We start from the raw sequence: 22,869 nt of genomic DNA on the forward strand, positions 1-22,869 counted from the left end.
ACCAACTCTTCCCGTTCCCGAGATGGGGAAACTGAGGCAGCTGCCCTGTCCGATGGGAGCACGCCAATGACGTGTGGCCGGCAGCACCTTCTCCCGATTCACGCAGGACGGAACACTGAGGTCAGACGCTGGGCGCCAGGCTCCCGGCGGAGGAGCCGAACCAGGGCGCCCAGGTCGGCCCCAGACACGCGGGTCCCAACGCGCGCCCACCGTGGACCCTGTCAGCGCCGCCCGGACGGAGTAGGGGACGCGCAAGGAGACACACCCCGCAGGCCTGACTGGCGCAGAACTCTGGCGCAACCCCTCCTCCTCGCCTGCCCGCCCCGACCGCCCGGGGATTTCATTTCCCGAGCGCCCGCCGGCGTCCAACCTCTACCTGTCTCAACAACGCCGCCATGACCCCTCCTTCTCCCTCCCTCGGCCTCCCCGTCGGCACGTCTGCGCATGCCCGCGTCCGCGTGCGAGCCAATGGGAAGCCCTGTAGGCATTCTGGGAAATGTAGTTTAAAGCCTGGCGCGCCGAGAGGCCTTGTTTGTCTGGGCTAATAGGCCGCTGGCCGTGCTCGATGCACCTTGGAACGTGTAGTTCAGAACTATTTGGAGACGGGCGTGAGAGGTTCGTCACGGCGAGCGGCCAATGGGAAGCGTCCTTTTGCCGCGAAGCTTCCTGGGAAATGTAGTTCTAGGTGAGGCCAGTGGGGCGGGGGGCGGGGGGCGGGGTCGGTGAGGGGCGGAACGGACGCCTCGGTGTCTGAGTGTTAGGGGGCGGGGGACGGATGAGTTTGGCGCAAAGCCTGCCGGGGCATGGAGTCCCGGTGAGCTTTGTGCGCATGTGCGACGAGGTGAGGGGGCTTGGGGGGCCTCGTCTGGGAGAGTGAGGTGAGCGAGAGGGGAAGGGGGGGTTGGGGGGGCGGTTGGATGCGCTTTGGGGAGGGGGGGGCTGGAGGCCGGAGGCCGGAGGGATGGGGAGCGGGGGCAGGGGAGAAGAAGGGGGCCGAGCGAAGCGGGAGGTAGGCGAGGGGGATGGGAGAGGGAACGGGAGGGGGAGGGGCTGGGGAGGGTCGGGAAGTGGGAGGGGGCTGTGGCCCCTGGGGGTGGAGGACGCGGGAGAGAGTGGAAAGCCGGGGGCGGGGTGTGGGGGAGGGCCCCGGAGGGGGAGGTTCCCGGAGGGGGAGGGGCGGGGGTGGGGCCGGGAGCGGGACCGGGGGCCGGGTCCTGGGCGCGGGAGTCCCGCGGGCGCTCGCCCTCGTGCGGAGCTCCGGGCGTCCGAGGCGGCGGCTGAGCGGCGCGCTCCCCTCTCCGGGTGCAGAGCGCCCACGTCGGGGGGTCGGGGGCTTGGTGCACGGGAGGCAGTTGGCCGGCGGGGGCAAAGTGCTCCAGGCTGTGTTCGCCTGCCGAAGCGGTTCCCCGAGCCGGCCTCCAGGCACCCTCTGTGCCGCTGTTGGAGTGTCCCGGTCCCCTCTTAGATGGCCGTGCGCCTGTTTGGTGACTAGCGGTGTCGCCCAGCGCCTCCCTGAGTAGCAGTAAGCGCGCTCCCACTCTGAGCACTTGCTGGGCCAGGTGCTGCTTTCAGCATTTTTTTTTTTAAGCTTTTATTTATTTGACAGAGAGACAGCGAGAGAGGGAGCACAAGCAGGGGGAGGGTCAGAGGGAGAAGCAGGCTTCCCGCGGAGCAGGGAGCCCGATGCGGGGCTCGATCCCAGGACCCTGCGGTCATGACCGGAGCCAAAGGCAGACACTTAGCGCCTGAGCCACCCAGGCGCCCCTGCTCGCAGCATCTTGCTTTGCGTCGCGTCTCACACTCATACGCTGGGACTCTTGCATCCCTCGGGTTTTTCTTCCCATTCTGCAGCCCAGGAAATGGAGAGCCCATGTATAAAAGGTGCTATTGTACTTTGTCCGAGGACAGATAGCTATAGGAGGCTGAAGAACTGGGATTTGCTCCAGAGCCCTTGTGCTCTGAGTAAATATTTGTCCAGTGGACCGGTGGCTCTCAGCCGGGGGTACGTGACCATATCTGGAAACCTGTTTGGGGTCGCAGTTGGGGAGTTGGGGAGACAGCCACTGGCGTCTGAGGCCAGGGATGCTGCTAAACCTTCCACAGGGCATGGGACGGCTGCCACAACACAGAATTATCCAGCCCTATGTATGACGAGCGCTGAGTTTGGAAAGCCTGCAGTAGACACACAAGTCTTCACTGAGCACTTACTGTATGCTGAGCCACTTCTAATTCATATCCTTAGTAGCCCCATGTGGGGAAGGAGCTGTTATCAGTGCTGGTTTACAGGTGGAGAAGTTCAGCCCACAGAGGGGCAGGCAAATCATGGATCCAAGGTCAGGCACTGGATAAATGGCAGAGCTGAAAGTGGAAGCGTGATGGCCAAGGTCCAGAGCCCACCCCTTAAGCATTTTGTTAACTGAGCGTGCCATGCAGAGGTGCTGGGTGCAACCGGATTGTGGACCCTTCAGCTTGATGCCTGGGGCCTGGCTCCCTCAGGTCAGATTCCAGTCCCATCCAAGAGGGATCTTTCTCACAGCAGAGCAGGCTTCTCTGCATCTTTGGAGACTCAGCTCTGGCCCAGGTCTTCTGGGAAGCCCTCCCGGCCATTCCCAGGCTTGTCAGTCCTCAAATGGAGGGATGAGTGGGCAGGAGGTGATGTTGCAGATTGGCTGTGGAACCAGGCAGACCTGGGTGTGAGTTTGGGCTCTGTTACTTATTACCTGGGTGACTTTGGGCAAGATGTCTTCACCTTCTCCATTTGCAAAATGGGGGCAGTAATAATACTAATTTCATAGGACTGATCATCCCATAAATTTTCTTTGAGTGCCAGCCAGCATGCTGGCCTCTGTGTTTGTGGTCTCTTGCTCTCCTGAAGCTTAAATTCTCATGAGGGAAGAGAGCACACAAATATAACACACCGTCTTGTTAAACACTAAGGGGAAATTAATAAAGGTGACAGGATAGTAACTGCAGGGTAGGGTGTGTGGTTGCTATGTTAATTGGATGATTTGAGGAGGCTCTCCAAGTAGGGGAAATTGCATGGAGGCCTCAAAGAAGAGAAGGAGCCAGCTGAGCAAGGAGGAGGGGAGAGGGAAGAGCAGGTACAAAGGCCCTGGGGCAGGACTGGCCTTGAGTCTGAGAATACAATCAAGGGGCCAATGTGGCTGGAGGAGAGCCAGGGATAGAATGGTAGGAGACAAGAAAGGTAGGCAGATGTGAGACCTTGTGTAGCAAAGAAGCAGAGGGTTTTGAGTGGGGGAAGTGACATAATGTGTTTTGTATTGAGGGGAAAAAACCCTTTCTGATTGCTGTGGAGTGATCTGTGTCTAGGGCGGCAGGCTTGGGAGCAGGGAGATGATGAGGGGGGCTGTGGTGGCCGGCCCAACAACGAGATGATGTCCATGGTCAGTGGCGTAGTAGTAAAGAGCCAGAGCTTTGGACTTGGGCTGTCCAGGGGACCTTTCAGCCCAGCTACTCAGAGCCTGTGTCCCAGAGCCAAGGATCTTCTCTCTTGACCTCCTTTGCTCTGCTGCAAAATGCGGTTGGCCACAGAAATTTCTTGTATCAAAAGGAGAGTTGTTCAAACACAGACTTTCTCTTAAATCTCATTGGTCAGAGCCCTTGTCTACCTCCTGCCTTGCGGTCGAGAGGACTGTCCTTTACTCGTGATCGAGAGCAAGCTACTGTAGCAAGGAGGCCCCAAAACACAGTGGCTCAAGTCAGAAAGAAAAACTTGTTTTCTGACAGTGCAGTGGTGTTCTGGGTTGGGTCAGTGCCGTGACCCACAGGGTCATCCAGGATCCCTTCTGTGTTGGTCCCACCATCCTTTAGGTCAGGGGTTGGCAAACTTTTTCTGGAAAGAGCCAGATAGTAAATATCTGTAACCCTGTGGGCAGTTTTGCGGTTATTCAGTCTCTGTGATTCTACTCAGCTCTGCCTTCTGAGCTCAAAAGCAGCCATGGACGGTGCATGAGCAAATAGGCATGGCCATGTACCAGCAAAACTTTATGTAAAAAAAGAAGAAGTGGGCACCTGGGTGGCTCAGTTGGTTAAGCATCTCCCTTTGGCTCAGGTCGTGACCCCAGGGTCCCGGGATCGAGCCCCACGTGGGGCTCCCTGCTCAGTGGGGAGCCTGCTTACGCTTCTCCCCTTTGCTCGGGCTTTCTCTCACTACCTCTCTTTTTCTCCCTCTCAAATCAATAAAAAATCTTTCAAAAATTAAAAAAAAAAAAGGCAACCAGCTGGCTCACTTGGTAGAACACGCGACTCTTAATCTCAGGGTTGTAGGTTCAAGCCCCACATTGGTTACGGAGAATACCAAAAAATAAAATCTTAAAAAAAAAGAAAAGGCTACAGGCCAGATTTGGCCCACAGGTGCCTGTTTGCTGACCCCAGTCCTAGTGGTTCTCAAGCGTTTTGAACTCAGGACCCCTTTATGTTCTTAAAAATTATTGGAGATCCCAAAGCATTTTTATTTATAGCAGTTGTGTTTATGGGTATCCTATTAAAATGTAAGGTCAGAGAAATTTCAAAGTATTTATTAATGCATTTAGAAATAGAAGTAATCAACCTTTCACATGTTGACGTAAATAACATTTTCTAAATGGAAAGTAACTGTGTTTTCCAAAACAAAAAATTGGAAATGTGGCATTATTTTCCTGCGAATCTCTCCAATGCCTGGCTCAAAAGAAGACGGCTGGGTTTCGCATCTGCTTCTGCATTCGGTCTGCGTTCGTGCAGCCTCTGGAAGACCCCAGCGTACACTCAGGAGAGAGGGATAGTAAAAGAGGCAGATAACGTCTTACTGTTGTGATGACACAGTTCTGACCTCTCAGAGGACGTCTCCTCCAGGCCGGGGTCTCTCAGCCTTGGTGCTGTCGACATTTGGGGCTGGATCATTCTGTGCCGTGGGACTGCCCTGTGGGCTGTAGGACCCCCAGCTGCCTCCCCCCGCCGGATGCCGGCAGCACGGTTCCCCTGCCCCCATCCAGCAGTCAGAAGTCTCCGGACATTTCCGGCTGTCTCCCAAGGTCACATCACCCCTGGTGGAACCACTGCCACGTCCAGGTCCCCTCCTTCAGGAATGGGAAGAGGAAGAGGAAGGCACACAGCTTCCTTGGGGGCGGGGGGATTGGACAGAAGAGGAAGGGGAGAGTGGATGGGGGCCAGTCCTGCAGTCCACCATGGTTCCTGATCCCTGGACGTGACTGGGGGCCCGTCCGTGTATGGGGCAGCTCAGGCAGCCACAGGAATACCACAGACTGGGGCTTCAACAACAGATGCTTATTTCTCAGTTCTCGGGCCAGAGTCCACGGTCAGCTGCAGGCAGATTCGTGTCTGGGCTGCAGTGGGCAGCCTGCTTATCTTCTCACGTGGCAGAGCACATCCGGGAGATTTCTGTTCCTGCAAGGGCTCCGATCCCGTGGATTCCGACCTCATCCTTATGGCTTCTCTCGTCTCTTTTCCCAGTTTTATTGAGGTGTAACCAACATACAGTGTTGTGTTAAGATACACGTGACGCTCTGACGTGGGTACATTGTGACTCGGTCGCCACGGTGAGTTCGGTTCACGTCTTTTGACTCGCATAGTCACCCTTGCTTTTTCTTGCGATGAGAAAGAACCTGTAAGCTCACTCCCCTAGCAGCTTCCAAGCAGACGGCACAGTCTCCTGAGCCCCAGTTGCCACGCTGTATGTTAGACCCCCCCACATGACTTCTCGTCTCCTACCCGGAGCTTGTACCAGCTCAGCCGACACTCGTGTGCTCCCGCTCATCTCCCCAAACCCACCTCCAGATACCGCGGTGCTGGGGTTAGAGCTTCATGTGGACTTGGGGGACCGTGAATAAGGAAGCGGTTGCAGAGGTGTCTTTGGAGTAGGCGTTGTGAGCATCTGTTGCAGGGGATGCTGGGGACTCAGGGAATGCGTGTCATCGGGGTGACCAGTGACGATGATGATAGCACTGACGAGACCTCGGGGCTTTCTGAGCACTTGCTGGTGCCGCACACTGTTCCAGCTCTCTGTGTGTGTACTCCTCACACGAAGCTGAGGGAGGAGTCGGAGGAACAGCAGGGCCCGCGGTCACCCTCAGGGAAGGGCAGAGCCAGGATCTGAGCCTGGGCCGTCCCAGGACGGGGATCCGACTCTCCCTTCCTTCGGCACCTGTTGTGTGCAGGGCCCTGGGCACAGCAGCCCATAGGCACCTTCCTTCCCAGGCACTCCTCCCTCGGCTGTGCCAGGTAGGGGAGCACTTCGACCTACAGGGGAAACTGAGGCACAGAGGGCACCGCCGCTTACTCCAGGTCACCCAGCCCTGACCTCTGACGTGGGCACGTGTGGGGTGCACCCGTCAGGAGGCGGTGGTTTCTTGAGTCACTGAGCTGGGCTCTGACGGTGCTGAACGCCCCTCCCCACAGGTGCTGCCGTCCCTGCGGGGCTCACAGACCCCCATGGAGGTCCCGTCTCCCCAGCCCGTGAAGCAGGAAGGCCCATCGGCCGAGGGCCTGACCCTGGACTCGCCTTGGCACCGCTTTCGCCACTTCCACCTGGGCGACGCGCCGGGCCCCCGCGAGGCACTGGGCCTGCTGCGTGCCCTGTGCCGCCAGTGGCTACAGCCCGAGCTGCACACCAAGGAGCAGATGCTGGAGCTGCTGGTGCTGGAGCAGTTCCTGAGTGCCCTCCCTGCCGACATCCAGGCCTGGGTGTGCAGCCGGCAGCCCCGGAGCGGGGAGGACGCCGTGGCCCTGCTGGAGGAGCTCTGGGTGAGCACAGGGTTGGTGGGGGGTGAGGGGCCCTGCTCGCACCCACGTCCCTCAGCTGCCACCTCACCTGGTTGGAGACCGGCCTCCCCCCTCCCTGCCTCGCCTCTGCTCTCTGGAGGGCCACTGGTCTCAGGACATGATTGAGCGTGGGGAGGCTGTGGGGTGGGTGTGTGCATCAGGCTAGTAGCGCGGTGCAGAGGGCTGGTCCCCGAGACACCCTCCTGTTGAACGATTCAGGAGGAGGACTCAGAACCATCCGAAAGCCGTCTTGCTCACGGTTGGGGTTTGTCACGGCAGAAGCACGCAGATCCGGTCAGCGGAGGGAGGAGGGGCAGGGCTCTAGCCCAGCCCCGTGCACGAAGCCTCTAGCTTTCCTCCGACGGGGGCACGTGGACGGTCCTGCTGGCCATGGAGCGTGACAGCGTGCGTGTGGTATCGCCGGCTGGGGTGGCTCCTTGAGCCTTGGTGCCCGGAGTTTCTGTTGGGCTCCGCTGTGCATGCACGACCCGCCTCGCCCTCCAGCCCCCCTGGAGGCTGAGCGCATCCTGGGGGTCTGAAAGTCTCCGTTATAAACTGTACTGTTGGACTGGCCAGTGTGGCCCCAGGCCCCCACGCACACAGTCGCTCATGTCAGGTAGGCTGCCCCAGGGCCTTAGAGGTCACCTCCCGGGGAGACTAAATGCTTTACTAAAGGCAAGGGGTCGCCCGACAGGAGCCTGTGGGCCCTGCCCCCACCCGGTTTTGTGGAGTGTGACAGAACCTCCCAGGTGCACAGCCGGGCCGGTCCATTCATGTGGTGCCTGTGGCCCTTTTGCCACAAGGACTGAGCAGGGCAGTGCGGACACAGACAGCCGAAAACCTTTACTCTTGGTCCATTGTAGGAAAAGCCCGCTGACCCGCGGTTTAGAGCCGCGCTGTCCAGGGAAAATAGGACGTGAGCCCTGTCTGTAGCACGTTGGAAAGGGCGGAAAGGAACACGCGGCTTCAATTTGTTGAACTCAGCGTATCCGGCCTGTTACCACCTTGGCAGGTGGCACGTGTCCCCTTTCCAGGTGCTCAGCAGCCACATGTGGGCCGCGTGGTGAGCGGTGGCCAGAGCCTGGCGGGCACAGGGGTCAGAGGCTGGCGGACGGCGGGGGTGAGCAGTCAGAAAGATGGGAGAGTGTCCACTGTGAGCACCTGTGGCACCCCATTGGGTGCTGGGGACGCAGCCGTGGTCTTGTCGGCCCCTTCCGTCTCTGAGGCCCAGCTCCTCTGATAGGCTCTCCCCCGCTTCCTGGGACCAGCCTCACCCCTCCCCTCACAGCCACTTCTCTGGGTCATGGTTCCCTGTCGCTGCCACCGTCACACATCACTGCAGAGCCCGTGCCTTAAAGACAACCCCGACGAACTCACTTGGAGTGCTGGAGCCCAGGAGTTTGACTCGGGTCTGGCTGAAACCTGGGTGTGGGCAGGGCTGTGTTCCTTCTGGAGGCTCTAGGGAAGAATCCATCCTTGAGCCTCACTTGACCTCTGCTTCCAAGGTCACGTCCTCTCCTGACCCCGACCCTCCTGATGATACTGGGCCCGTCCAGATAATCCTGGGCTGTCCCCTCATGTCAGTTACACCTGCAAAGTCCCAGCCCTTCTGCCACATGAGGGCACAGAGCCACGAGCCCTGGGACCGGGGACTATTGTGCCTGCTACAAAGGCAGGTGCATGTCCGAGGACTCGGAAGTGGTGTGGGAGCACGGCATCAGATTCTCGTGGAGTCATGATTCCCGGTGATTCCCCGACGGCTTCCCTGGGTTCCCGGGAGTCATTCTCTCCCACTCTGGTAGGAGAGCAGCCTCGGGCTGGGAGCCGGCTGGAGCATCCCTGGGGTGATGCTGTTCTGCGGGATTGCACCGAACCATCCACGGCCCCTCTGATGCCGCTTCCCCATTGCTGGTGGGACAGACACCTTTTTATTGCACTCAGACTGTGGCGGAGGGACCTGGAAAGCTAGAGTCTGGGAAACGCCTCTGGGACGAGGGTGTCTCTGAGGTCTGGGTCCTCGCCTGTGTGGGGCAGAGCCTTCCCTGATGCATTGTGCACGCACTGCTGTAAGGCCGTGGCTCCAGACCTCGGCTGCCTAGAACACGTGGGGGCTTTGAAGAACACTGCGGCAGGGTCTCTCACTCGGGAGCTGAGTCTCCTGTTACCAGGTGCGAGGGGCCACGGATTCAGTGTGTTTTTTTTTTTAAGGTTTTATTTATTTACTTACTTGTGAGAGAGAGAGAACACAAGCAGGGGGAGTGGCAGAGGCAGAGGGAGAAGCAGGCTCCCCGCTGAGCAGGGAGCCTGATGCGGGGCTCAGTCCCAGGACCCCAGGATCATGACCTGAGCCGAAGGCAGACGCTTACCTGACTGAGCCACCCAGGCACTTGGCTTCACTGTATTTTTAACTTTTTGTGGGGGTGTACAGTTCTCTGCATTGTCAACACACGGTGGTTAATTGTAGCCATAGTCAGGACACAGACCTGTGTTGTCACCCCAGAACTCCGTGGGCCGCCCTCACAGGCGCCCTCGCCCCAGGGCCCCACGGGCTGCCAGTCTGCGGTCCGTCTTCTGGGGAAGCACAGAAAGGAACTCACAGTGTGTGAGGTTTGGGGGCTGGGTCTTTGGCTCAGCACTATGCCTTTGAGATTGACACATGTGGTCGCGTGTGTCGGTAGTTGGTTCCTTTTTCACGCCAAGTAGAACCCCGTGGTGTGGACACACCAGTTTCTCTGTCCCTCCCCTGTGGAAGGACCCAGAAGTGCTCTCCAGTGTTGGGTGATTTTGAATGCAGCTGCTTTAAAGACCTGGGGGTGTGTTCCTGCGTGAACCTGAGTTTTCATTTAGCTGGAGTGGATCGCAGGGGGTGCGAGGCCTGGGTTTCGTGGCAGGCGTGTTTGATTTTAGGAGAAACCGCCAAACTGCTTCCCGAGGTGGCTGTGGCACTTGGCGTTGCCACCGGCAGCGTGTGAGCCTCCACAGTTCTAAGGGCTCTTCTTGGCTGCTCTGATTCCAGGGGGCCGAGAGAAACCCCTACCCGGCTGAGCCGGCCTTGTGGAAAATCATGTTATGGTTCGTCTAGCAGTGACTAGAACATAGGCCCTCAAGCGCAGGAGCCATGTCTGTCTTGTTCACTGATGTGTCCCTGGTGCTTTGAGTAGTGCCTGGTACATCGTAGGTGCTCAGCAAACGGCTTGCCAGGGAGCAGCGAGTAACCCCCAGGCTGCCTCTGTTGGTTGCGGGCGGGCAAGTGCGAAGTTTCCTGTCAGGTCTGGAGGGAGAGCCTGGTCTGTTCTGCAGGTTAGGGGAGACGGCGGAGGGGGGACCAAATTGGCCACGGTCAGTCACCTGCATCCGGTCCCGGGCACACAATAGCCAGGGGGCCAGGTGTCTGCCAGCCCAGGAAACCCAAAGGAAAGCGGGTGGGCGGTCAGGAGCTGGGAGGCTGGGAGGGCCGGGCCGCAGTCAGCACAACAGGAAACGCCCGCCGGCCTGAGCCTCCGGGTGCTCAGGGAATCCTGGGGCGGCAGAGACAGCCCGCAGCACAGGAAGAGCATGGGCAGCTGGCAGAGGTGAGAGCCGAAGCCGGTGGCACTGGCGGGGCCGGTGTGCAGGAAGGCGAGGGCAGCAGTGAGCCCGGAGAGGTGAAGGCGGGTGGTGTGGTCGTGGCTCAGGGTGGCCCGCAGGGCTTGCTCAGCTGATGAGGTTGAGTGGTCGGCTAGATTCTGGCTAGACTCTGAATCTTCGGGAGAAAGACGTGGTCGGGTCTCCTGCCATCACTCCCTGCCCCCTTGCCTGGTGGAGCTGGAATAAATACATGAATGAGTTCCAGGGTGGGAAGTGCAGACCTGAACCCAAGTGTCCTAGCTGCCCCAGATGGGCAGTGATGGTGGCCAGGCGGCTCCGTGTGCGGCGCCCAGGGGTTCCTCCGAGGACACCTTGCTTTGATACCACCTGCAAGTTTGGGGGTCCCCAGGGCCAGCGTGGGTTCGGTAATCCATGAGAAGGATTCAGGACTTGATGAGAGCTGGGGTGCTCACAGTTCCGATTTGTTTCAGTGAAGGGACGCAGAGCACAGTCAGCGAGGGGAGAGGCACTTGGGGCAGGTCCAGGAGCACGCCTCTCCTGGAGGCGCCGTGGGGACAGTACCAGGTTGTGCTGACCATGCTGACGAGGGAGGCTCTCGAGCCTGGTGTCCAGGCTTCTTATTGGAGGTCAGTTATATAGTCTGACTCTAGTCTCCAGCCCCTCTGGAGGCTAAGAGCCCCCCATAAATCCTGTTGTTAGCCCGGCCTGCCCGTCTCCACCCAGCCCCGAGGGGTCGGTACTGCATACTGTTATCCTCTGTCTCCCGGATGGCAGTGTGCGTCCCAGAGAAGTCAAGAACCTTGCCCAAGGTCACAGGGCTAGTTAGGGGGCAGCGGGAGGAGTAGAACCCACAGGCCCTGGCTCTAGCTCCTGCTCCTAAGCCCTGCTGTACGCCAGATACTGAGTCCCCAGTGTCTCACCCAGGGCCCCAGCCTCATCCCCATGGCCACTCTGCCTGAATATCTTCTTGTGGCTGGGGCTTGGTCTCTGCACAGCCTAGCATCCCATGTCTGGGACCCCAAAGCAGAGAGCCCCAGGCCATCCAGAGGATGTGTGTGCCCTAGAATCGCCAGGAGAGCCTGCTGGCGGTGTGGCTTCCTGGGTTCTGCTCGCGGGCGGGCGCCTGGCATGTGTCCTGCCCCTGGCCTGCTGCACTGGGGGCGGATGTCACCTGTGGGTCGCAGGAGCCCCACCGAGGGCCGTGGAGCTGGGGAGTTCCTTCTGCTGTGCCCTCGGCATCTGCCAGTCTGGGTCAGGACTCGGGGTGAGACTGAGTGCCGCCTCAGCCCCTCTGCTCTGACCCCAGGGTGGGAGGTAACTTGCTCGGGGTCCCACAGGCAGGCCTGTGGCTGGGAGGCACCTGGGGACCTGGTCGGCCTCAGGCCAGACCCTGACTCCACACCTCGGTACCCCCTTATCTTGACTCCCTTCTTCACCAGAGCAAAGGCAGACAACTTGACCCTTTTTCCCTTCCATCGTTCGCTCACCTGGCGTCCCTTGAGGACTGTCGGAAGAGGCACCGGGAAGTGGAGCCCTGTCCTCTTCCACGGTGGGGGGAGCGTGATGCGGGGCAGTCGCAGTGGGAGACGTCTGGCAGTTCCTGTGAAGGTTAGACACCTGCTACCCTGTGAGCCAGCACTTCACTGCTGGGCGTACGTCCACACAAAACTTGTCGCTGATGTGAGGCGAACGGCAGCAGGCCAGCAGTCTCCGTAATAGGCAGAAGATGGAAACGACCTGTGTGCCCACTGGAATAGATGCACAGAATGTGGTCCAGCCTCACAAGGGAACATTATTCAGCCACGCAAGGGACTGAAGCACTGACGCCTGCCAGAGTGACCATCAAAGACGTGACGTGGAAAGGGGGAAGGAGCCAGTCAGAAGGGACTGTAGATTGCAAGATTCCACTAACGCAACACCCAGAACAGGCACATCCACAGACAGAGAGAAGCCTCGGCTCCAGGAGTTGGGGCAGGGAAGGGGGGTAGCTCTACTGGGTTTGAGATTTAGTTTGCCAGTGACGAAAATATTCTAAAGCTGGGGATGGCTGCACAGCTCTGAATACACGGAAAGCCATGGAATTGTATTTTCAGTGGGTGAATTCTGCAGTAGGTGAACTATGTCTCACGACAGCTGTTATTAGAGGGATTGGCACCAGGGATACCACAGAAGGAAGGCAGGCCAGGCCCTGCCCTCCTGGAGCCCACAGTCTGTAGGAGGAGATGGGCAAGCACAGGCGTAAAAATGCAGTGTGACAGTTAAGGTGACTCTGTCAGGGAGGTCTACCGAACGTTTCAGGAACAAGTGATAACTCCACACAAACTTCAAACATTGAAGAAGGTACACTTCCCAACTCCTTCTGTGGGCAAAACCAAAGATGCTACGAGAAAGAAAACTGTAGGACAGTACCCTTAATCTCTAAATAATTATGTTGCATGAGAGAACCGCCCCCCCCCCACAAAAAAGAGTACCTATTTACTCTGTGGTTGTACATACAGTTTCTAGAATATGAAAACAGCTCTGTAGTGACGGGAAATGCATCAGCATTTGCTGATTCGTAATTCGGGGATTCAGAGAGATCACAAACGTGCATAAGGAAACGTTTAGGGGCTGTTAGATATGTTTGCCATCTCGGCGCTCATGGTAGTTTCGAGTGTGTACATGTTGAAACTGACCGGATCGCATGCTTTAAATATATGCATTTATAATGTACATCCATTATAACCTCAATAAAGCTGTTGAGTAGTGGGGCGTGATAGGTAGCAGGATAGGGGCTGTTCTTAAATCACACAGGGTCATAAACCTGTGTGTGGTGGCAGGGATGGGGGCTCAGTCAAGTCTTGAAGGACATGTCAGAGGTAGACAGGGAAAAGGGGATGGGAGAAGGAGTTCTAGGCAGAGGGAACAGAATGTGCCAAAGAGTGGAGGTTTGAGAGAACCTGGCACGCTCAGGGCATCGTTAACTTTCTACTATGGACTTCCAGGAAAGGACCTGGCCAGAGGTGGGGCTGGAGGAGGAGGTGGGGCCGGGGCCCATGGGCCACAGCAGAAGGAAGCAGCGGGTCGTCACCTGTAGCACCATAACAGCCTGAGCTGCAAGAGTGGTCAGGAATCAGTTTACAGTCTGCTAGAGCAAAAAGGTGACCATGCAAAATATTCCTCCTGCCACCACCAGACAACGTGGGCGTTCACAAATTCCAAACAATGCACGTTTGAGAAAGGCTCTCTGGAAGCTCCCTGCAGAGTCTTCTTGCTAGTTGATAGAATTTTAGGCATCACTGACTTCCATCCTAGCTGTTGCATTTGAAAGAAGTCAAATATGAGAAGGGGGTTGGATGTGTGGAACTCAGGAGTCAGCTCTCCTTCGTTGGCACTAGGATTCTGATCTGTTCCTTGAGGATAAGGGCTTAAGAAACAATGACAATAGCATAAAGACCTAAAATAGTCTGAAACATTTTCAGTAACCTTCGGTGTTCTGGCTGGCACCATCCTGCTCACAAGTGGTCTACTGTTTGAGCTGGGAAAAGTTCCATTGTTTTATTTTTTTTTCACAAGTTAAAGGTAGCTTATGTGTTTTTCTTGTGTATTTTGTCAAGGAGTTTGCACTTTATCCAGAGGACAGTAATTATGAAGCTAAGGTAGGAATTAAAGCAAGTGTATCAGTTGTCTGTTGCTACCTAACAAATCACCCCAAACTTAGAGGCTTGCAACAACAAACACTTGTTGTCTCACACAGTTCCCGTGGATCAGAAATTTGGGGCAGATCTGACTCAGGGTCTCATGAGGGGGTCACCTGGGGGCTGGAGGGTCTGCTCCCCAGACGGGTCCTTCACATGGTGACCAGCAGGAGGCCTGGTAGCCAGCTTCCCCCGGAGCACGTGATAGGACTTGATGACTGCCTAAACATGGGGTTGCAGGGGAGAAAAATTAGAGGCTATCGCTGTGGTTTCTCATTTCTGAGTGTGGTATCTCTTATTTCAGGGACCAGCAGTGAGGGCACCTCAGGATGTGACAGAAGGCTCTGGGGTGACCATTGGAAAGGATGGTGTTGGGATGATGCCCTTAGGTGAGTAGCTCACCCCCTCACCCACATGATGCTCCTCTCCCACCCTGAGGGGTCCCCCTTCTGCTCATCCCTCATTTGCTCAGTCCACATTCCTGGTGTCCCTGCCATGTGCCAGGCCCTGAGCTAGGCCCCAGGGCTGGAGATGGATCAGACATGCCCCCACGGAGGGCACAGCGAGGTCAGACAGAATAGCCGGCGCCCGGCCATGCATACCAGCTGCTGGTGTGTGCCAGGCACCATTCTGCCAGCTCTCCTGCAGCCTGTGTTGCCACGTGGCAATGTGGCCCCAGTACATCAACAGTTTTTTCTCAAGAAAAGACAAAAGTTTGGATTTTTATGAAACTGCCTGATTTTCAAATGTTCTTTACATTTTTAAAACACGCTGCTGTGCACCAAGCCAACACCACCGTTGGTTGACCCACTGGTACACTCTGTCTCTGGAAGCCGGTGTCCAACAGAGTAGAAACCCAAGGTCCAGAGAGCTCAAGCTGCTTGCCTAAGGCCACACAGCAAGTCAAGGCCAGAGCCAGGGTGAGGACGGTGGCTTCTGCCCCTGATAGCAGGTGTCTCTGCTCCCAGGAGAGGCCAGGACACCAAGGCTTGGGACTGGCATGGAGGGAATGTGTGGGTGGGGGCAAGGGGTTCACACTTTTTGTGTTGCACTGGGATTGTTTTTGTAAATTGAATTGTGAGCCGGAGCTTATCTCCCTGGAACTCCATAGAGCAGTTTAAAAACCTGGAGAAAGGAAATGTGAGGTTCTTTGTCCACCTGACTTACCCACCCAATCATTTGTCTACCCAGAACCCCCTCAGACGCCACCCACCCCCTTCACCCATCATGCAGTCAACCCACCTACCATTCGCCCATCAGCCCGCCTCCCTGCTTTCATACATGTGTCTCCCCACTGTCCCCCTCCTCCGTCCGCCCCCACCCCATCCATCCACCTACTGTCCACCTACCCATCTATCCGTGGTCCATTTTTTTAAACCAGGATTTTTTTTTTAAGATTTTGTTTATTTATTAGAGAGCAGGGGGAGGGGCAGAGGGAGCAGCAGATACCCTAATGAGCAGGTAGCCCGACACAGGGCTCAGTCCTAGGATCTGAGATCATGACCCTAGAGGAGGGCAGATGCTTAACTGCCTGAGCCACCCAGGCGCCCCACCGTCCATCTATTATTAACCACCAATCCATCCATCTGTCGGTCCTCCACGCCTCCGTCTGTACCCGTCTTCTCCTCCATCCGCCTACCTGCTGACCTGCCTTCCTCCGTCAGGCTGCTCATGGATACACCACTCATCTTCATCCCGCATTCACCCAACCTCCCTCACACCCACGCATCCATCCGTGCATCCATTTGTTAGGCGCTGCCTGCAGCGTGGACCGAGCACTGTGCCGGGTCCCAGGGACACGGATGCGTAAGAAGCCTGCAGTCAGCCCTTCCCCCGCCGCCATGGTTTCCTGGCATTAAGCTTTGCTCCCGCTCGCGGTGCCCTGCACCGCCTCACCACCGTGTGCAGAGCCCCCTGCCCTCACTGTGTGCCTTTGCCCGGCAGGAGATGCGGCCCCCGGGGCTGAGGTGCTGGCGACGGGGGACGCCCAGGCCACGCGCCCCTACAAGCAGGAGCCGGGCAGCCCTCCCCCGGCCCCCGCGGCGCCGCCTGCGCCGGGCCTGCCCGCCTTCCTGGCGGCGGGGGCCCCGGGCACCACCTCCTGCCCCGAGTGCGGGAAGGCCGCCCTGAAGCCCGCGCACCTGCTGCGCCACCGGCAGAGCCACTCGGGCGAGAAGCCACACGCCTGCCCCGAGTGCGGCAAGGCCTTCCGGCGCAAGGAGCACCTGCGGCGCCATCGCGGCACACACCCCGGCAGCCCCGGGCCGGCCCTGCGCCCGCTGCCCGCGCGCGAGAAGCCGCACGCCTGCTGCGAGTGCGGCAAGACCTTCTACTGGCGCGAGCACCTGGTGCGCCACCGAAAGACGCACTCGGGGGCGCGGCCGTTCGCCTGCTGGCAGTGCGGCAAGGGCTTCGGGCGCCGCGAGCACGTGCTGCGCCACCAGCGCATCCACGGCCGGGCTGCGGGCGGCGCGGGCGCGGCGGCGGGGCCCGGAGGCGGGGGCCCTTTCCCGGCCTGGCCGCTGGGGTAGCCGCTGCCGTGCCCGCGCCGCCCGGCCCCCCCAACCCCCGCCCCCGGCCCGCAGCCCCCCTCCTCCAGCGCTGGCTCCTGAGTCGGAACCCTACTGTATCCTCTGCCCTTTCCGTCCTGGCCACACGTCCCTATTCGGTTCTCACGGCTCCCGGGCCTTCCCACTCCTGGCAGGTGCGTCCACGAACCGAGCCCCCCCCACTTTCCCTGTCCACCTGCCGCAGGCCCCAGGCGCAGCGAGGCCGGCCTGGTGCCCAGGAGAGGAGCGCAGGGCACGGGCGGCAGGCTGGCCATGGATCCAGAGGAGGCTCAAGGAAGGAGACAGGATCTTGTCCCTAGGAAACCTCTCCCCACCAGGGGAGAGGGGGTGGGGGGGTGATGGTTCTCACAGGATGGACCGGGCTCTGCTGCTGTGCTCCTTGGTCTTGCCCCTCTCTGTGGCCGGGAGGGCACATGATGGGCAGAGATGCCTGCTCCTGGGAAGCACTGTGGGGACTACAGTTCACCAGCATCTGGAGAGTAATAAAGTTGTTGATGAGAGGTGCCGACTGGAGTCCCAGGTTCTGTGTAGCTGACCCTCCGCGGACTCCCCATGGCATGGGAGTCCCTGGGCACCAGTTCTTGGCCCTTGAGCCTAGAGAGGAGGTGGTGGGAGATGGGTTTCATCCAGCCCACCTGGGGGCCCAGGGGCAGGTGTCTCCACTGCTGTCTTTAGAGGCCAGAACGAGGCTCGAGGGAGGGATTGGCCTAGTGCCAAACCCACCTGGGTTCTAATCTCAGCCTGTGGCTTCCTGGCCGCATGAGTCTCGAGTCTTGGTGTCTACATCTGTAAACAGCAGTGGTGCCCACGTACATTGCTAGAGCCTTCATTGGGGGAGGCCCCCAAATACCAGTATCAGTAAGTCTTGAGGAACCCATTTTGCCAAGAGAAGAATCCAATCTCTTGCTGAGGATGGGGTATGAGCTTGGGGGCCATGGGTCTGGGACCCCATCAGAGGGGGAGGGACTGGGGGTGGCTCACTGTGGAGTGCAGACCCTGGCCTGCCTCATCAGCTCCCCTGCCCCCCGCCTTGTCCTCGGTTCAGCACAGTCCTTGGGTTCAAACCCTAGTGTTTTCTCTTGAAGATGCTGTTGCACCTGACCAGTCTAGGCTCTGGTCGCAAGGGAGTCTGGGAGCGTGACTAGCTGGACTGTCAGGCATCTATAGCTAGAGGCTGGCTCCCCCTTCCAACACCTGTGGGGCAGGACGGTTCCCAGACAGCTGAGGGAGGCTTGGGTGCCAGCAGTCTCAAGGAATGCCGTGAGTCTGCCGAGGTGCCCTGGACCAGCCCCTGGGTCTCAGCATGCACCTTGTGAGACAGGTGGGAAGGGCAGGTCAGAGGTCCAGTGGAGCAGTGAATGCAGACTCCCTGCTTGCCGGCGTGAGCCCCCACACGCGCCCGCGTCGCGGCTGTGTCGCCGTGCCCACTGTCCAGCAGGGGAAACCGCTTGGAGAAGCTGCGTCTGCTGCTGCAGGACCTCCGGAGGCGGGGTGGGCCGGTGATAACAGGACAAACTGCTGCTGGCTGTGGGTCAGGCCCTCTGTCGCCGCTGAAATCCACCATCCCATTTATCACCACAGCCCAGTGAGGCTGTCCCCATCACACAGATGGGGAAACAGAGGCCCTGGAAGGGTAAGTGGCTGCGGGTCCACTGGCCCGGCGCGCGCTCATCACTCAGTGATCGTGGGGCCTCTGCCACCCCTGCGAACGCGGCTTTGGCTGGTGAGGCTCCGCCCCTTCTAACAAGCTCTCCCGGACCCTGATTTCCTCGGGGAGCCCCTCGACACACACCGCCTCCGTCAGTGTGGACTGATGATGACGGTGTCCCGCACTCGGGATACAAAGTCGTCCCGGGCCCGGCTCGTGGTTAGTGTTGGCGGTCAGGTGCTTGGGCCTTCGGTGCCCGCCAGGGGGGCGCACCCTTCTGGCCAGCTTCCACGTGCGTCCCACCAAGACTTGGGGGGCAGCCCTCTGACAGGAAGGAGATGCGAGAAGGCTGAGACAGAAGCACCCTACACAAGGGCAACAGCAGGCTCGGTGCCAGCTGGTGGGGGTGCAGAGTGCTGCACACACGACCCCCCAGCGGCCCTCCGCCCCGCCCCCAGACTCGCCGCGGCCACAGGCGTCCATCTCCGTGATGTTGCTGGGGTGGCAGCGAGTGGAAGCGACCCAAAGTCCATCCCTGGGAGAGTGGGGATGAGGGGTGCACCCACATTGCTCGGGAAAAGCCCAAAACTCAGAAATAAGAACATTCAATGGTGCCTCCTTAGGAGATCATGCAGAGCATTAAAGTCCCGTCTGAGGGTCATCTTGTAAATGAAACCGTGACTAACAATTGTTTGGAGGCCGCCATTTAGCACTCCTGCCAAGTTCGAGGTTAACTTGCACAAAGCTGGTTCGTGTGACTATTTTTGTTCGCTCCGATAGACAAGATACCTCCTGACCCCAGTTAGGGTTCACTGTCCTGCGGGTCATTAACCAGTGTGGACGCAGCAGCCTTGTTCTCCCACCAACCAGATGGTCACGGTTCTCGCGTTCCTCTTCCCAGCGAGGTCTGGCATTCTGCTGGTCGACCGTGAATGAGCTAAACAAAACGGCTTTGCACAGACCGGCAGTGATGGGGAGCCAAGGAAGGAGGGTATGACAGTCGCAGACTCCGCATGTGAAGAGAAGCAAGCAGGTAAAACCAGCAGGGTGCCCCTGCCCATTGCCACTGTGATGAGGCTGGGTGACCTCAGAGCCCCCGTGACGAGCCACCTTCTCTGCAGTCCTATCTCCATCCACCAGCACCGCAGACCAGGAAGGCTGGACTGTGGTTCTGGACTTCCCTGCTTCCTTCTTAAGCAACGAGGAGCGAGACCGTTGCCTGTCTCGGTCCCTGTGGGACCTTGCAGGTGGCCAAAGGCTCCAGTCGGCCATGTGGGGGTTTCCCTCTTGCTTCATCACCTTGGGGTCCTGACATAGCGGCTCTGTGGGGACCCAGTGGGGGTGAGTTGGTTTCTCCTGGGGCTCCCCTCGGCTGCTGCCTCCTCACCCCTCCCTTGTCCCCAGTTAAAGGGAGTCAGCACATCAGGTGTGAACCCCAACTCTGCCCCTTACCTGCTTGTGAGGAGGTGAACCACAGGAGTGCCCTGGTCCCTCCTCATCGTCGTCTGTGCGGCCGGTGCCTGCTTACTGGTCCCCTGAATCCATTCTGATTTCACTTCCAAAATATACCCTGAGGCTGCTTCCTTCATCTTCATCACCCCCTGCTAAAAGCTTCCTTCCCGGCTCCCGGTGACAGCATGAGGGTGTAAGGAAAGAGATGGGGGTTAGCTATCGGCAAGCAAAATCAACCTAAGACGAGGTGCCCATTCCCAGGCGAGCCTGGGCCTTTTGTCACCACAGTGGCAGGGTTTCGAGAGTGAGCAAGCAGAGCAGAAATGAGCAAGACCTCGTGGGGCGTAGGCTTGAAGGCAGCACCACTTACTTCCGCCAGCTCTTAGCCAAAGCAAGCTGCGAGGCCAGCCCGTACCCAAGGGTGAGGAGGGAGCCCCCGCATCCCCCCACGTCCTGATGAGGAAGCCATGGAGTCACATTGTGAACGGTTTGGATATGGGAAGAGGTGGGGCCCCCGGTGCAATCCCTCTGGTAAAAACTCTCTGTTTGTTCAGAAATCTCTCACGAGCGCCTGCTGTGGCCAGGTCCGGTATCAAGTGGCCCTTGGAAACAAAAAACTCTCTGTTTGTTCAGAAATCTCTCATGAGCGCCTGCTGTGGCCAGGTCCGGTATCAAGTGGCCCTTGGAAACAGCAGGGAACAAGTCCGTGTCCAGCTGAGTGGACACAAACAGTCCAGGGCATGTTTGGGGGCAGACAGTGGAGACGAGAGTCAGGAAGGTCCGAGGAGGGGCTTGGGTGAGGCCTGGGGAAGACAGGACAGACAGTAGAGGGAACAACCAGATCCAGGGCCCTGGGGCAGAGGGCCTGGTGCCGAAGGAGGCCAGTGCAGCTGGAGCGAGGAGGGAGGGGAAGGTGAGTTGTGAAGGTCTGGGCAGCCGTGAGAGCTTAATTATATTTTCAGCACGCTGGGAAGCCACTGGAAGGCTTGGGGCAGGCACTGCTGTATCCTGTTTGTATTTTAAATGCGATATTTTCGCTGCCGTGTGGAAAACAAGTGGAGGAGCGGGGAGAGGATGAAAGCGGGAGACTCAGAGGTGTTGCCCAGAGTCGGTAAGATGCAAGTGAGGGTGAATCCCTTCTGGGAAAAGTGCGAAGTGTCTTCCGCGTACTTACTTGTGACCTTGGATCCAGCCATGTGCCCTTTTCTTCAGTCATGCAAATGGGGATTAGTAGTACTTTGGGACATGGCTGCGTGATGGTTAAGCAAATAGGCTCCAGAGTCCAAATGCCTGGGTTTGGATCTGGTTATTTACTCGCTGTGCAATCTTGGGAAAATTACTTAACCTCTCTGAGCCTCTGTGTTTGTAATTGGTTCCGTGAGGGTAATATCTACCGCATAGGGTTATCCGGAGGATTCAGTGAGGTCAGGCGCACAATGTCCTTAGCACATCACGTGGAGTCTAGTTAGTGCCTGTGATTACTATAAGTATGATTATGATATATGATGAAGGCACCTTTCCACAGTGGGTCCCTTCCTAGCCTGCTTCTTTATGATGCAGTGTCTCAATACTTAATTGTTCTCATAACAACTCCGTGAAGATATTATTATTATTATTATTATTTTAAAAGATTTTATTTATTTACTTGACAGAGAGAGTAGCCGAGGGAGAGGGAGAAGCAAACTCCCCACCGATCAGGGAGCCTGAAGTGGTGGGGCTCAATCCCAGGACCCTGGAATCATGACCTAAGCCCAAGGCAGACACTCAATCAACTGAGCCACCCAGGCGCCCCTATTTTTATTATTTAAAAAAAAAAATTTCTAAAGATGAGGAAATTGACAGTTGGCTACTTAGGAAGTGGCAAAGCTGGGATTCAAACCCAGGCACTTCTGGTTCTGAAGCTCTCTTTCCACGTCCCTCTCTTACTTGGAAGAAACACAGAGCAGCCCCAGGAATGAGAGATGCCAGGACACTAAGGCATCAGAAGTGCTGAATTCCAGGGTGGGAGCTGGTTAAAAGCCACTGCACATGCCCCCTTCCCATCACAGAGCCAAAGGGAAGTCTCAGATTCATTTTTTAATCTTGAGCATCAGAGGGCTTCTAGGGCAGGGGGTTCCAAATGACAATGACAATGGGGTCCTAAGAGGTTGCAGAAACAGGTGGAGGAGCTAGAGGTACACTATAGAGACTGGTGAGGTCTGTGGTGAGCTGGCAAGAACACACTCTATCAAAAGCTGCTTCTCAGCCCCAGCTGGTGGCTGCCCACTGGAGACTTGGACCCAGTGTTTACAGACCTCCGACACATCGAGAGAAGCCAGAGATCCAGATCTTTATGTGAAATTCCTGAACTCTACACACCTGAACTCTACACAGCCTGCAATTCTTCAAAAACACTGCAGAGGAACCAAAACAGATGAAAAAAACCAAAGCAGACAAGCTGACGCACCCAAAGCATGCTCAAGGGTCTGGTTGGGGCTACCCCTTTGCAACATCTGACCTGATTCCTCAGCTTACCAGTGAAGTGATGGGGTGTGACTGTCCCAAAACCACATGGCGGGGCAGTGAAATGTGAGGATGTTGGAGAGAGTCAGGGTGACTGACTCCTTCCTTCCGGGAGTGTGGGGGTGGGATGAAGTTGTGGACACAGGAGTGGAGAACCCAGAGGTGTTGGAGCAACACTGATCTTTGGGTTGTGGGCAGGAAAGGGAATGGGATCTTAATCCTTTTTTTTTTTTTAATTTTTCAAAGATTTTTATTTATTTGACAGAGAGAGAGACAGCGAGAAAGGGAACACAAGCAGGGGGAGTGGGAGAGGGATGCGGGGCTCGATCCCAGGACCCTGGGATCATGACCCGAGCCAAAGGCAGACGCCCAACGACTGAGCCACCCAGGCGCCCCATGGGGTCTTAATCCTAACCCAAGTTCCCAACCCCATGAGGCACCTGGGTGGCTCAGTCGGCTGGGTGTCCGACTCTTGGTTTCGGCTCAGGTCATGATTTTAGGGTTGTGAGACTGAGCCCTGAGTTGTGCCATGTGCTCAGTGGGGAGTCTGCTTCCCCTCTCCCTTTGCCCCTCCCCCCGCTCACGTGTGCTCTCTCTCTCAAATAAATAGAAATAAAATCTTTAAAACAAAGTTCCCAACCCCAAGCGATAGCAT

The 22,869-nt window shown here is 57.7% G+C and overlaps 1 protein-coding gene across 6 annotated transcripts; it reads left to right on the top strand.

Annotated features, from left to right (window-relative positions):
• The first annotated feature begins 609 nt into the window (after window positions 1-609).
• On the top strand, window positions 610-16,573 carry ZNF444 (zinc finger protein 444). 6 transcript variants are annotated; one of them, XM_088026973.1, is made up of 5 exons: window positions 610-685; window positions 5,470-5,555; window positions 6,415-6,759; window positions 14,347-14,431; window positions 15,987-16,573. In XM_088026973.1, the coding sequence occupies exons 3-5, from the start codon at window positions 6,448-6,450 to the stop codon at window positions 16,571-16,573; spliced, it is 984 nt and encodes a 327-aa protein (XP_087883099.1). In that variant the 5' UTR covers window positions 610-685; window positions 5,470-5,555; window positions 6,415-6,447. The 6 variants fall into 6 exon arrangements, with proteins under 6 accessions (XP_087883099.1, XP_027951022.1, XP_027951020.1 ...); XM_028095219.1 differs by lacking the exon at window positions 610-685 and adding an exon at window positions 763-841; XM_028095218.1 differs by lacking the exon at window positions 610-685 and adding an exon at window positions 780-878.
• The last annotated feature ends 6,296 nt before the right edge of the window (window positions 16,574-22,869 follow it).

The sequence above is a fragment of the Eumetopias jubatus genome, unplaced genomic scaffold (assembly GCF_037043125.1).
Source record: "Eumetopias jubatus isolate StellerSeaLion01/CBP00866 unplaced genomic scaffold, mEumJub1_p1.0 scaffold_10, whole genome shotgun sequence".
NCBI classification, from domain to species: Eukaryota; Metazoa; Chordata; class Mammalia; order Carnivora; family Otariidae; genus Eumetopias; species Eumetopias jubatus.